Source organism: Diabrotica undecimpunctata, chromosome 1 (assembly GCF_040954645.1).
Source record: "Diabrotica undecimpunctata isolate CICGRU chromosome 1, icDiaUnde3, whole genome shotgun sequence".
In the NCBI taxonomy this organism is placed as follows: Eukaryota; Metazoa; Arthropoda; class Insecta; order Coleoptera; family Chrysomelidae; genus Diabrotica; species Diabrotica undecimpunctata.
In genome coordinates, this window is record NC_092803.1 from 47,685,810 (window position 1) to 47,700,958 (window position 15,149).

At 34.3% G+C, this 15,149-nt stretch overlaps 1 protein-coding gene across 2 annotated transcripts in view; it reads left to right on the forward strand.

Annotated features, from left to right (window-relative positions):
- Positions 1-15,149, forward strand: part of LOC140448866 (calpain-9-like) — a 172,409-nt gene that overhangs the window by 134,791 nt on the left and 22,469 nt on the right. For both annotated transcript variants that reach the window (XM_072541993.1, XM_072541998.1), the window contains 2 exons: positions 6,652-6,824; positions 10,961-11,166. In XM_072541993.1, coding sequence (XP_072398094.1) covers positions 6,652-6,824; positions 10,961-11,166 — 379 coding nt within the window. The remainder of the gene's footprint in view (positions 1-6,651; positions 6,825-10,960; positions 11,167-15,149) is intronic.

Here is a 15,149-nt window from a genome sequence, read left to right on the forward strand (position 1 = left end):
GCAGTTATTGGCCTATGTAGTCCCTCAAAACACAATATCAAAGCTGAAAGATATACTACATTTTTTGAATTCGCAGGTAATCATGGGAGGAGATTATGGGAATCATGGGTATCGAACAACTATGTACAATTAAAAGAGAACTTAGAAGTCAATTCGGATCATACTCCCATTATATTGACTATTAGTGAAAATATAGGCAAAGCCCTTGCAGCCCTGGTTGGTCAACAATAAAACGGACTGGGTCAGCTTTAGAATTACACTAGAAGAAAGAATTGATTTGGCAGTGGTTAGCATTTAAAACTAAAGAAGACTTGGACGTTGAGGTGGAAAAATTCAATACATACCGATATTCAACAAGCGACCTGGAGAAATACCCCCGAACTACTAAGAAGATTGAAAGAAAAAACTGCTCTAAAGAAATCTTGACTATGAAAAAAGAGGAGCAAGAAAAAAATCGCAACTAACAAGAGCACTACAAGACAGAACAAGAGTAAACCAACCTTACTCATAACTAAAAAAAAGACTATTCAACTTAAGAATGAATTCATTATCGAATGCCTGATACATTTGACAAATGATTTTAGTACTGAATACTCGCGAATCGACAACCACCAAGAATTTAAAGAGACCAATTATGCAAACGCCTTCTATAAGAAATAAACAAGGAGGTTGGGCGAAAAACAACGAACAAAGCATTAGTATTTGCAAACTATTTCGAAAGTGTTTTTTTAACCAGGTATAGTAGACATAGATAAATATCTCCCAGAAGTTGTTCGACAAGATGATGTAGTTATTTTTTTAATCACACCAAAAGAGGTTAAAAATGAAATCGTCACGAACATTAATTCCAAAAAGGCCCCCGGTTACGATCTGATAACTGGGCAGGTACTTGAGAATCAACCTAGAAAGGCCCTGATTAAACCTGCCAGTCTAATTAACGTATAGTTTCGTTTAAATTATGTTCCACAACTACGTAAGGCAGCTAAGATCATCATGATCCCAAAACCAAGCAAACCTCCACATGAAATGAAGTCGTATCGGCCAATATCCTTGCTACCGATTATGTCAAAACTGTTCGAAAAGCTCTTGCTTAAGAAGGTGAAACCTATTCTCAAAGAAAGGGGAGTCACCCGATCACCAATTAGGATTCCGAAATTCTTCTTCTTCAAGTGCCATCTCCGCGGCGGAGGTCGGCAATCATCATAGCTATTCGGACTTTTGAGACGGCTGCTCTGAAAAGTTCGTTTGATGTACATCCGTACCACTCTCTCAGGTTGCGCAGCCATGACATTCTACGCCTCCCTATGCTTCTCCTTTTTTGGATCTTTCCCTGCATAATCAGTTGGAGCAAGGAGTATTTATCTCCACGTGTAATATGTCCGAGATATTCCAATTTTCTTGTTTTAAATTTTTCTTGTTTTAAATTTTCCGAAATTAGCACTCTACAATTGATCAAGTTCACCGGATTAAGGACGTGATCAAAGGAGTACTTGAAGAAAAAAAGATTTGCTCAGCATTATTAGAGAAGGTCTGGCGTGAAAGATTGGAGCATAAGATAAAAATAGCCTTTCCTGTCCAGTAACCAAAGATCTTAATTTCATATTTGTCAAAGAGATACTTCATAATTGAGCAGGAAGATGCTTATTCTAAACTAAGGAAAATTAGTGCAGTGGTACCACAGGGAAGTGTACTGGAACCCGTCCTGTCAGTATTAAAGCAAAATGTTGTAGCTACGTTTGCTCATGATACGGTAATTATGGCTGTTGGTGACAACGTAACTAAATCAACAGATAAGTTACAGAATGCAATTGCCGAAGTGGAGAAGTGGACAAACAAATGGCGTATTAAATTAAATAAACTTAAATCAACTCTTATAGATCTTAATAACAAACTGATTGAGCATAAATCCACATATATCAATAATTTTTTTTATATTTTTCATTTTTTGTTTGTATATTTTTTATTTTACATTTTGCTATTTACTATATAAAGTTTTCCTGATATATGTTCAATGTGTGTTTTTTCATTTAGAGCAGTCTTAACTCTTTCTGTGCCCTTATTATCGTGGGTTGACTATACTAATTTTATTGAAGGCAGCTCGTACAAGATGTGCGAAGGATCTGTTAAACCATTCCCTCGGGTTTCTAAGGTATGACGTTCTTCTTCGACCTGGTCCTCTTCTTCCATCTATATTGCCTTGTATTATTAAATGAAGCATATTATATCTCTCTGGGTGACTCATAATATGGCCAAAATATTCCAGTTTGCGATTTTTAACTGTTCTGACCACTTCCGTATTTTTTCGTAATGGAGCCCCATAGGAAGGAGGAAAAGAGGACGACCCCGAAAATCCTGTAAGAGAGGCCTAAACGATGGAGAATAGGACAGCAGAGAGAGATGGAAACGGTTGAGCGAGGAAGGCAGTGAATACTGTAGAATCCCTGAATATATATATATATATATATATATATATATATATATATATATATATATATATATATATATATATATGTATTAATATAAGTAAAAAGTAATGGCATGTCTCGCAAGATGGTCACCGCACTACAAAGAGTAGGATTGGATGAGAAGGACATTCGGATCATCATGAATTTATACTGGAACCAGCGTGCTCAAGTCAAGGTCGAAGACCAGCTGACCGACCAAGTGAAGATCATGCGAGGAGTAAGGCAAGGATGTGTGCTATCGCCGACTCTTTTCAATATATACTCTGAGGAGATTTTTAATGAAGCCCTCACAAACCTAGACATGGGAATCCGAGTGAACGGTGAATACATCAATAATATCCGCTACGCCGATGACACTGTGTTACTAGCAACCAGCCTAAACGATCTGCAGGCCTTACTAGACCGAGAGCGAACTATGAGCGTAACATACGGACTGAACCTTAATATTAAGAAAACTAAATTCATGGTTGTCAGCCGTACAAATTTAGATCCCGGGGCACTAATGGCAGGTAGCGAAGAGATCCAGAGAGTCGACAGATTCACTTACCTCGGAACTACCCTCAACGTACAATGGGACTACGCTCAAGAGATTAGATCCAGAATTGAAATGGCACGGTCTACTTTTATTAAGTTGAGATCCTTGCTGTGCTGCAGTGATCTCAGTTTGGGAACCAAGATGCGGATAGTGAGGTGCTACGTTCTTCCAGTGTTACTATATGGAGTTGAAGCCTGGACACTGACGCAAGCCACTGAAAAACGAATCGAAGCCTTCGAGATGTGGATATACAGAAGGATACTAAAAATATCTTATGTGGACCATGTCACCAACGTTGAGGTCCTACAGCGCATGACAAAAGAAAAAGAAGTGCTTAATTTAATTAAACAACGTAAGCTTGAGTACCTCGGCCACGTGATGCGGAACGAAGAAAAATATCGAATTCTTCAACTTGTTATGCAGGGTAAAGTATTTGGCAGAAGAGGACCGGGACGCCGTCGTATCTCGTGGTTGAAAAATCTCCGACAATGGTTTGGGATGACCTCAGCGGAGCTGTTTCGCAGAGCAGTCAACAAAACCATGATAGCCTTGATGATCGCCAACATCCGGACCGGATAAGGCACTGAAGAAGAAGAAGATGTCTCGCAAAACAGAAAACCAAAAATGGTATATCGATGAAAGGCAACCGTATATACGTATTTCTGACTATTGGTCGTCTTCAGTACGGTGCAGCCAAGTTAGAAAAGGAGCATATTAACTTGGGAAAGGATCACTACAGGAGCAATGCAACCAATTTGTGGTATTAGAGTTAGAAGACCCTGATGGTTTCCAGGGCAACAATTAACACCAACCACCGTACTGAAGACGACAAATAGTCAGAAATACGTATATACGGTTGCCTTCCATCGATATACCATTTTTGGTTTTCTGTTTTGCGAGACATGCCATTACTTTTTACTTTTATTATTCACTCGCATTATCCTTTTCCATATATATATATATATATATATATATATATATATATATATATATATATATATATATATATATATATATATATAAAGTTTCAGTCAATATTCATCACATGTTGTGGTAATCCCCTTAATCGGATGTTAAAGTCCATATTCATCACACCTTTTGGTAATTCCATTAATCAGATGTTAAAGTTCTTCGTAACTATTTGCAATTAAAACCGTGTCATCCGCGTACCTCAAATTATCAATATTGATGCCCTTAATTATTTTGATACCACATTGAGCACTATCCAATGCTTTATCGAAAACGAACTTTAAATAAATATTAAATATTAGTGGGGACAGAATGCAGCCCTGCCTCACTCGTCTTTATATTTGAAGCTCTTCAGAATTATACTGGCCAATCCTAATGTTTGCACGTTAATGCCAGTAAAGATTTTTAATGATACGTAGATCTTTATCATTAATACCTACTTACTTCTTTCTTCTTGTAATTCCTTCTCCTATTGGAGGTTGGCTATTATCACAGCTATCCGTACCTTATTGGCGGCTGCTCTGAAAAGATCTATTAAGCTGCGACTATACCACTCTCTTATGTTTTTTAGCCTGGAAATTCTTGGTCTTCCTATGGATCTTTTACCCTTGATTTTACCTTGCATTATGAGCCTTAATATCTCATATTTCACACCTCTGGTAATGTGGCCTAAATATTCCAGCTTTCTTGTTTTGATGCTTTTTGTTTTGGTGCTTTATGACCTCGCAATCCTTTTGTAGTTTTCTTAACACTTCTGCATTTGTAACTCGTTGGATCCATAGTATTTTCAAAATCCTTTTATAGCACCACATCTCAAATGATTCCAACTTCTTTATATTATCCACTTTTAGTGTCCAGCATTCCATTCCATACAACAAAGTCGAGAACACGTAGCATCTTACGGCTCTTATCCTCAGCTCCAGAGGAAGGTCTCGATTAACAAACATTGTTTTCATTTTTATAAATACTTGTTTTGCAATTTCAATACGTGTCCTTATTTCTCTACCTTTGTCATTTGTAGTTATTCATTATTTCTTCTTGTTTTCCTCGATATCTAGCTTTACTACTTTATGTTGCTTAGAAATAATCATTCACTTGGTTTTCTTAACGTTCATTTGTAGTCCATATTTTATACTGACTTGTTACACCCTCTTGTTCCTCTGATATTGCTTCCTTAAAAATTGCTTCTCTGTACAGATTGAATAATAATGGGGACAGCACACCTCTAACGCGTTAATGTGTCTAACACCTCTTTTGATTTCAATAGTTTCTGTATCGAAATTTTCGATTCTAACCTTTGCTTTTTGATTCCAGTACAGATTGATTAACGAGAACGTTAAAAGCGAACAGAACCTCTCTCGTCCCTAGTCCTCCTCTGAATCCAAACTGGGTGTCATTTATATTTTCTTCTATTTTTTTGTGTAGTCTTCCATATATTACTTTAAGAAATATCTTTAAGTGTGTGGTTTATTAAAAAAATTGTTCTGTACTTGGAGCATTCTCTCGCATGTACTGACTTTGGTAGTGTTACAAACGTGGACAGCAATCAATCTTCAGGTATTACTCCTATTGTATATACTTTGTTGAACAGATCTAAAAGTATATGCAATGTTTCTTCGTCAATACATTTAATTAGCTCTGTGGGTATCTGATCTGGGCCTACTGATTTTGCGGTCTTGGCATTTCTAATTGCCTGTTCTAATTCGCACATTATTATTTTCGGTCCTGTTTGTTCCTGTGGTTCTTCTTGTATCATTCTATCATCGTCGAATAGTTTCATTATGTATTCTTGCCAAAATCTTAGTTTATCTTTGATGCCTGCAATGAGTTTACCATTAGCATATTTGAGTATCCCATAGTGTGCTCGCTTTTTGTTATTTGTTAGTTCTTTTATTTTTTTGTGCACATTAAAGCTGTCGTATTTTTTGTCATCCTCTTCTATTTCTATGCATTGATCTGTAAACCACTTTTCCTTGGCCTTTTTTTTATTTCTACATACTTTAATTCTACTTTATAGTTCTTAATATTTTATCTCATTTCTCCCTTTGGCTTTTCTTCTCTCTTCCATTAATGCTAGAATTTCTGAAGTCATCCACTTCTGTTTTTTATTTGTCTTTTCCGGCTTTAAATTTTCTTTTGCAGCCTTTAGTAATGCCTTCTGAATATTGCTCCACTTTTCATTGACATCTTCTGATGTTAAGATTTCTTCTCCTACTTCTGTTAGATTTGAGTTGACTTGTTGGATCAATTTTTTATGTATTTCTCTTTTTCTTACTTTTGTATAATCAAACGTTGGTTTATTTTTATGTATTTCAATCTTTTTGAGTTTAACGTGCATTCTAGCTATTAGCGGGTTATGGTCTGAGTTGACATCTACTCCGGGGTATGCTTTTACTGTTATAATTGAGTTTTTGTATTTATTTTTGACTAATATATAGTCTATTTGATTTCTGACTATGCGATCTTTGTTGACCTACTAACTGAAGAATGGCTATCACCATCACTAGATCAAAGGCCTTCTTAAAGTTAATAAAACACATATAAACTGGATGGCCGAGATCTCGGCATATCTGTTCTTCTCTGGTTCTAAGGTTATTGCGAAAACCAAATTGCGTATCTGACTAATTTATTGAAATGCTATTGCAATTATAATCTGGTTTACTAAAAACATACACTTTTTAGGATGTCTTTTGAAGACTTTTCACGACATTTCACCCAACTAGACTTGGTTCATATAGGTCCAGACGATTGGATGATGGAAGGATCGCTACACTCCAAACAACCCTGGAGAGCAGTCCTAGCCAGAAGAAGATGGAGAGCTGGCTATAACGCTGGAGGAGGACCATCGAATGTTGGTAATATTTTTTATTTCACTTTATGCCTATTACCATAATGCTGAAAGTACTTTTTTTTTGTATATTTTAAAAGTATCTTATTTTAGTGGTTCTTATTCTAGTTGTGTGGCGTTGTAGTCATATTGTAATATTTTCTTGGCAATAAATTATAAAATTAGTCAAATAGATTGTACTTATATTTTATATTTGTTGTTTATATTGATGTCGAAATTAGTTAAGAGTTATTTTTAAAATATGTTTTTAATCAAATTAAATAAATTATATTATTTAATTTTTTTGGAGAAAAACAAATTTTATCTTATAAGTTAATCTTTACTATCTTAATCGTATTGTATGTTAATTATGTTGTCATCAATCATTTATAGATCACTTTAATTTGATAATTTGTTTTCTTTCAGTTACTCTTATTCTAAAATAAACGCGCAAATTATTTTACGATTTGGTTCAAATTTTCAACCAATAGGACAGCCGCAATATTTTTCTTACAGACATATTTGACAATGACATATAATATGTATATTAAATGTCATACGTATTGGTGTGTTTTATAAAGAAATATTTATTAAATGAAAATTTTTATTTAATAAAGAAATAACATTGTTTATAAAGAAATAAAGCCTTAGAAAATTTATAAAATAATATATGTATTGTCTTGAATGATTTAGAGCCTCTATTATTCTTACATATTCCATAAGAACACGCTTTGTTTTTCTTTTTCGTACAGGTATCACATCGCGTTAGAATCTATGGAGAGGGCATCACGCGACTAAAAACGACCTCACTTCGGCCATATTGTTAAGTTTGTTTTGACACTTTTGACAGATCGTATATGTTTGTTTACTTTTGTTGTTTTTCGAATATTTTTAGTTTTATAATACTTTTATAGAAACTGTAATAATATATTGTGATAGTGCATAATAATGGTTTCTTGTTCTCAACGTAGTTGCAGTAGCAGAAGCAATTTTAATAAAAAATCTTCAGGAATAACGTTCTACAGGTTAGTATACAAATATGTAAACAAAGTAATGGCCCGTACTTCAGAGAATAAATTAATAGTATTTGACTGTATTAATGTATCTTTATGTATAATATATCGTGTTTTTAGTGTTTACCGCGGGATAAATAAATCATAGTTTATTAAAAATGTATTGCACTTTTTTAGATTATGATTAAATCTTCTAAATAACTAATCATATTTTTATAGTAGTTTTAATATTATTGAGTCCGGCCATGATCCCACCGCCATATTGGTATCATCGTTAGCCACGCCTACCTTCGCCGTTTTTAATACACACGTTAATATGCTCATAGCTTCTCCATAGATTCTAACTCGATGAGGTATCATAATAATAATAATCGATTAAAAAAATGGTTTGCCAGTTGTGGCACTTTATTTTTTTAATAACTAGACTTTCTTTGGTATTTTTTATATTAATTATCTATATTATTTATATCACTAACGTAACATGTTTGTTTACAAAATGTCTGTTCGAAAAAATAGCTGAAACTATTTTTTGATCAAAAGTCCTATCCCTGTAAAATGGTGAGGGATGGACAAACTGAACAAGACATAGCTTTAATGAAAGATTGAGTTAGATCACAAAACAACTGATCATTAGCATCTCAACTAAAGATGAATGTTTATACAGTTAGACAAATGAAGCCACGAATGAATTTACCTAACAAATTATTAAGACTTATAAAAGCGGCAATGTGTAAAGTAACCTGCATAGTGTAATTCAAGGCAATTTTTCGTAATCGTTTCAATATTACACTAGAGGAGACTATAAAGTCCGTGTCAGACGGTCATAATTACAGTTTGTTCAAATTTAAAAAATCTAGAATCTCTTTGATTTGATCAAATTCAGGATATGATGTCATATGCTGTCAAACTAATTTGATCAAATATTTGACCGAGTGACACGGACTTAAGACGCACGAAGAGAGGTATTAAATTGTGGAACTGTCAATAATAAATTATCACATATTATAGCAGACGCGCAGGAGCTGATACATTAACCGACAGAAAAGAGAAATGCATGTATTTTTCTCAATTGCTGTAAAAAATACGGATCTCAACTGTCTCAATTCCAAATTACAGAGCATTTTAACGCAAGTCAAAAAACCAAACTAACAATATATAAGGCACTTATCCTATAAATATCACTGCCGACATACGAGCCTCTTCCCAAATCAGTTGGCCCACCGTAAGATTGATAAGAAAATTAAATCTTAGAGAACAAAAATAAAAGCGCAGCGTAAATTTTATAAGTTACATCCCCTTTATTTTTAATGACATCCTCAATTCTTCGAGGCATAGTTTTTACCAAGTGCTGACAAAATTTTAATGTAAACGAATCCCGTATTTCTTTCAATTGTTTCTTTAATTCGTTGACGCACCTGGCAGGATGTTTTCTCAAAGCTTTTTTCATTTCGCGCCACAAAGTCTCTGTCGGGAACAAGTCGCGACTGTTAGAAACCCATTTCAGAAGTGGTATGCCATGATCTTCAATCCATTTTAAACTCTTTTTTGTGGTATGATAATCTGCGCCGTCCTGTTAGAAGACAAAATCTTCCGCTGATGTTAAATGGTATTCCATAATCGGTAAGAGATTCTTCTAAAATATATGTCCGTGGTTACAATCCCATCGATAAAATGTAACTTTCGCACACCTTTAGACGACATGCTGTTCCAGATCATGATAGATGCAAGAAATTTAACTTCTCTTCAGATAATCAGGATGGAAAGCTTGGTTTTTCTTGCAAATGACGCGACTCCTACTGTCTCCAACACACACTTCAAATATGGACTCATTACTCCATTATATTGAATCCCATTGCCACTGAGTCCAATCTTTATGCTCTGTTGTCCATCTTAGTCTATTTTTCTTTTGTTGTAATGTTAAAAGTGGCTTTTCCTTAGCCTAAAATAAAATGAAGTTTATTAAAAACAATTCGTACTAATTTTTCAACTATAAAACTTACTTTTTTAAATACCAAATCTGAATTTCTGGACCTCTCGGTGACATGGTGATCTGTAAACGTGTCTTCCAATAACGACACTCCATAAAACGCTTAACTCCATATAATTTGCTCGTCGATTTTTCACTATAATGCGTCTGAATGCCCTTCGATCTGCTTCGGTTATTTTACTTTTTCGTATATTTCTGGGTTTTGTGACGACCAAGCCTGTAGTATTGTAGCATCTGACTATATTTCTTACACTACAACGTGACAATTGCAACATATTCGCGATCTCCAAATTGGATTTTCCAGAATTGAAAAATCGAATAATGATTAAACCAATTGTCTCATCGATAAGTTTACCTCGACCCATTGTAGAATCCACAAACGGCAAAAAGCTTTACAATACTACAAAATACATTATTATTCTTTTGATGTCATTTTTCCATAGGTTTTTCTGGATTTAACGTAATTATGAAAAAATCAACGTATGTTGACATAAGTGAATGCATAGCCAGGGTTTAGTGCAATTTTTGTTAATTGTTGAAAATAAATAAAAACCATAAGGGTAATGTTTTTAATAAATATTAATAAAAATGCCATATTAATTAATATGGGAACTTATAAAAACATGGAGAGTATAATTTGTTTATGGTAATCGACTTAAACTGTAAATTCTATAGGTAGGCCAACTGATATGGGAAGGGGCTCGTATATGTTGAAAACATACACGATTTTAAAATGTTCTTAAGAACAATTGCCGTAACTTGCCGATACAGCATTGGAGAAGGCGATGTCTTATAGATAAAGTTTATAAGAAATGTAAAGAAATGGCAGAGGCACGTAATATCCTACATAAAAATAAATAGATTAAGATTGTCAAGACACCTATCAACAACTGTGAACAAAATCTACTCTCCCAGATAAACTATATTACCAAAGCCCGTGAAAAGTAGCTTAATACTGATGTAAATGTGTAGACCAGGACGCAAGGAAGATTGGTGCGGCCAATTGGCGACTATTGTTAAATATACAAATTAAACAATATTAGATCATTTATATAATACAGCTTTCATTAAAGCCAAGAAAATGAGCTATATATTTCGTTCTTTTACATGTCTTTTCATTTAGTCGTACAAAGTATTCGTGCGTTATATCCTTTTTTGTTCTAGATACAACTGCGATGAACCCCCAATTCCATGTGCAAATTCCTAGAACGTCATCAAACAAATGCCACGTGGTTGTTTCGATTACACAATATTATGAAACTAAAGAATTTGATGTAAAGAAGAAAAAAGCCCTTTTCGCAATAGGTTTTGCAGTTTATGAAGTACCAAATTCAATGCAGAGACTAACTTCACATTTCGTCAGCGACCAGGTAAAAATATTGTATTCTTCTCGGACTCCAGATATCATATTATGTATATGATACTACGGTTCAACAAATTATTTTTTCGAAATCAACGGCAAACGCAGTTATTCTGCCCGTAAGTATCAAACGTGTTAAGCATCAACTATGCGTAGAAAATTGCGCCGTCGTGGCATACTTCTCGATTGAAATGAGTTAGTCAGACTTTTGTTGTGAGTAAGTAAATACATCATGGCAGACGCTAAAAAATCATCAATAATAAAAGTAAGTACATACTATTTAGCATGTTTCTGTGTATGATCAGTGCATTTTAGTGTTAAAAAAAGGTACTAAATTTAAATTGTGATAAAATGACGATTTGGATGATGACATGCTCTTAGCAACCCGGCTTTTAAAGGAGAGTAAGACGGCAAATTCTATTCCTAAAAAAGAGAGGAAAGAATGAAAGAGAGAACATTTTACACCACAATTTGCCCCATATCAACCCTCTGTGCAAGATCCCTTGAATCCCGAAAATATTCCAACACTTATTGACTACTTCAATAAATACATCGACAACAATTTTTTTGAATCCATGGCGTTGTACACAAATATGAATGAAGTAAAAAAACTGGAAAATCTTTGGAGACTTCTGCAGAAGAATTAAAAACGTTTATTGCATGTTGCTTGTATATTGGTATTTATAATTTACCGCGAATCCGAATGGATACCAGGGTAGCAATAGTTTCAGATAACATGCCAAGAAATCGTTTTTTTGCCATTCGAACACGACTCAAAATTGATGAAGATGATTCTGTAACCAAGGAGACTAAAGAAAATGATTGATTCTGGAAAGTAAGACCATTGTTGGATCAAATTCAAAGGGCTTGTCGAAATAATGAAAGAACTGAAAAAGTGTCAATCGATGAGCAAATGATTCCCTCTCATGGAAAAGTATTAATGAGACAGTTTGTGCGAGGAAAACCTAACCCTGTACGATTGAAGAATTTTGTCATGACGACTACGGGGGGATTCCACTTGATTTTTACATGTATGAAGGTAAAGGCAGATTTATTGAATCCAACTTGGTACTTATACCAAAACGGCTGGATATCGGGGGAAGGGTTGTTTTAAAACTTACAGATACTCTGCCAGTAGGAGTATCTATTTTTGGTTGACAGATATTTTACGTCAAAAATATTGATTGATGCATTACATTCACGGAAGCTTTACGTAACAGGAACACTAATGAAAAATAAAATACCAAAAACTGATGTGACATTTAAGACAGATAAAGATCTAAGAAAATCAGGAAAAGGCTCTCACGATATGCTCGTTAACAAAGACAACAAAATAGCTGTTACAAAATGGTTTGATTCCAAACCAATCTATATGGCTTCATCAGCATTTGGAGCTGAACCCCTGGGATTGTGTAGGTGCTGGTCAGTAAAAGATAAAAAATATATAGAAATAAATCATCCAGCAGTGATTAAGCACTACAATGAAAGCATGGGTGGAGTAGATTTTAGGATTATGTTAAAGTAGCCTATGAGCAGTAGAACAAATAAATGAACAATACGATGTATTTACGCCTTTATTGATTTTTGTGATGCAGCTAGTTGGCTACAATATAAGAAAGATTGTTTAGCTGCAGAAACTTCGAAAGTGACGAAGAAAATGAAAATGTAACCAGAAAAAGAAGAAAGACTGCACCAATCCCTGATAAACGCTTACGGTCAAAGGAAGCTAAACACCTCCCAGAATTTTTTAATGAAAGCCAAAAATCAAGACCAAAATGCAGGTATCCTGGATGCCACAACCTGACGTTTGTCAAATGTGCCCGGTGCAAGATTTTTTTATGTTGTAGTGTCAATAGAAATTGTTTTACTAAATTTCATCAATAAAAATGATAAGTGAATATTAATTTTTTTATTGTCAGTCCAGACCCAAAGTATCATTAGTGATACTACAATTTTTGAAAAAACCAAAAGGGTTTTTTTTATTTTTTATTTTTTATGATTAGTATTCCCAAATTGTAATATTGATTGGCAACAAAAAAATCATTGCAATTCATGTTTGAGCCCGAGGAGGGTATAATGTTTTATATTATTTCAGAAAACAGACTTAAGTTATATTTTCATAGAGTATTTTCTCATCTCCTAAATCAGACAATATTCCTTAAGTCTGTTAACAACCTAGTCAGTCGGAAGAATATTTCATCAAAATTTAGAATATAATTCTATCCAAAAATGTATTTCCTAAATCATGAAAAATTCCATAATACCAATTCTGAAACCAAGTTAACCCTTTCGAGACGGTTTTTTTTAACGAGTTTTAAAAACATATTTTTGTGGTTTTTTATTTTTATATACACAAATATACCCTTTTTTAACAAAAAATGTTAATGAAAACGTTAGGGTGTTCGTGGGGGTAGTGGTACACATATGTACCATTAGTCTTGTATATTGGTACATATGTGTACCAACAGTCCCACATAAAAATATTATTATATACCACATAATATATTTGTATTACTTTATTACTCAAAAATACAAAATAATTACTCAAAAATACAAAATATTATTTACGGTGATATACTGCGAAACAGTTTTTACATAAAGGAATGTCACACTCTTCGCAAAGGGTTTTTGTACGTGTTTGAGTTTTATTATCAGTGCACATTTTACATCGTCTTCTTGTGCTTCCTTCAATTGGAAGATGTAATGATACACTCTCGAAACGTTTTCTTTTCATAGATATTCTTCCCTTCTTAGATAAACGTCGTATAGCAGCTATTTTTTGTCCTTCAGGTATCATTTCTTCTGCCAGAGGTACCAAAAATTGAATCAGAGGAATTTTTTTCTTATTTTTTTCATTATAAATAATCCATGAGTTTACAACTGACATCATAAGTAAGCGATGGAATACTTTTTTCCACCATTTGTTTGATTTACGATCTAAATCGTACAATCCTACCATTTGGTCTGCTAGATCAACCCCACCCATAATTTTCCTGTAGCACGCTATCATTTCTGGACAGGACACATTTACTTTCGAACCATCTCTCATGGTTTTATTGATAGATGAAACACTGTCATTATGGCAATTACTCAGCATCAAGACTTCCTTGGTGTCCTGCCATTTCACAAACATTAGTCCGTTTTCACTGCACTGAAATACGCATTCACCTCTTTGCAATTTATCTTTTATTTTTGGCAAGTTTTTTCTATTTTGGTTACAGGTCCCTATTGCTGCGTACTCTATATTTTCCAACAGACAAACTGAAGTAAAAAAACGATCAAAGCAAAAGGTTATATCTCTTTCTTTTGCTGCGGAAACAAGTTTGTTCACTACACGTTCCCCAAGAGTTCTTTCTACATATTCAGTTTCGCGACCTGTGTAGATGTTGAAGTCGTAGGTATATCCAGTAAACGAGTCTGACCTAAGCCACATTTTGATTCCCCTTTTTACTGGTTTTAGCGGCATATACTGTTTGAGTGACGATCGACCTTTGAATTTCGTCATGGACTCGTCGATACTTTGAAAACTGCTGTCTTGTCGATATTTTTGAAAGGTACCTTTCAAGCATTGTACAACGTCATCAATGTAATACGTTTTTGAGGCTTCTGTTGGTTTCTTTGGTGATGCAAAATACATTTTTGACCATATAACTTTGAATCTGTCACGGGATATTGCATTTTGAATTGAAACGTTTCCCAGTGAAGGATGAGTTGACCAATAATTACTGATTTCTGGTACACGGTTGTAGCACATAACTAGCATACAACCAAGAACTATTTGAATTTCTCCTAAGTCAGTTTCTTTCAGACGAGCGTTTCTTCTTGACTGCTTACATATTTCAATCCTTTCATTAGTGCATTGAGCAATATACATATACAAAGAACGTGGAAACAACTTTTTGAAATATTGGTATGGCGTCAAGTTAGATTGTATGCCAGCATCCAATGTACAACTACGTTGACTTGAAATTTGTTTTTTCGGAGCAAAACCTT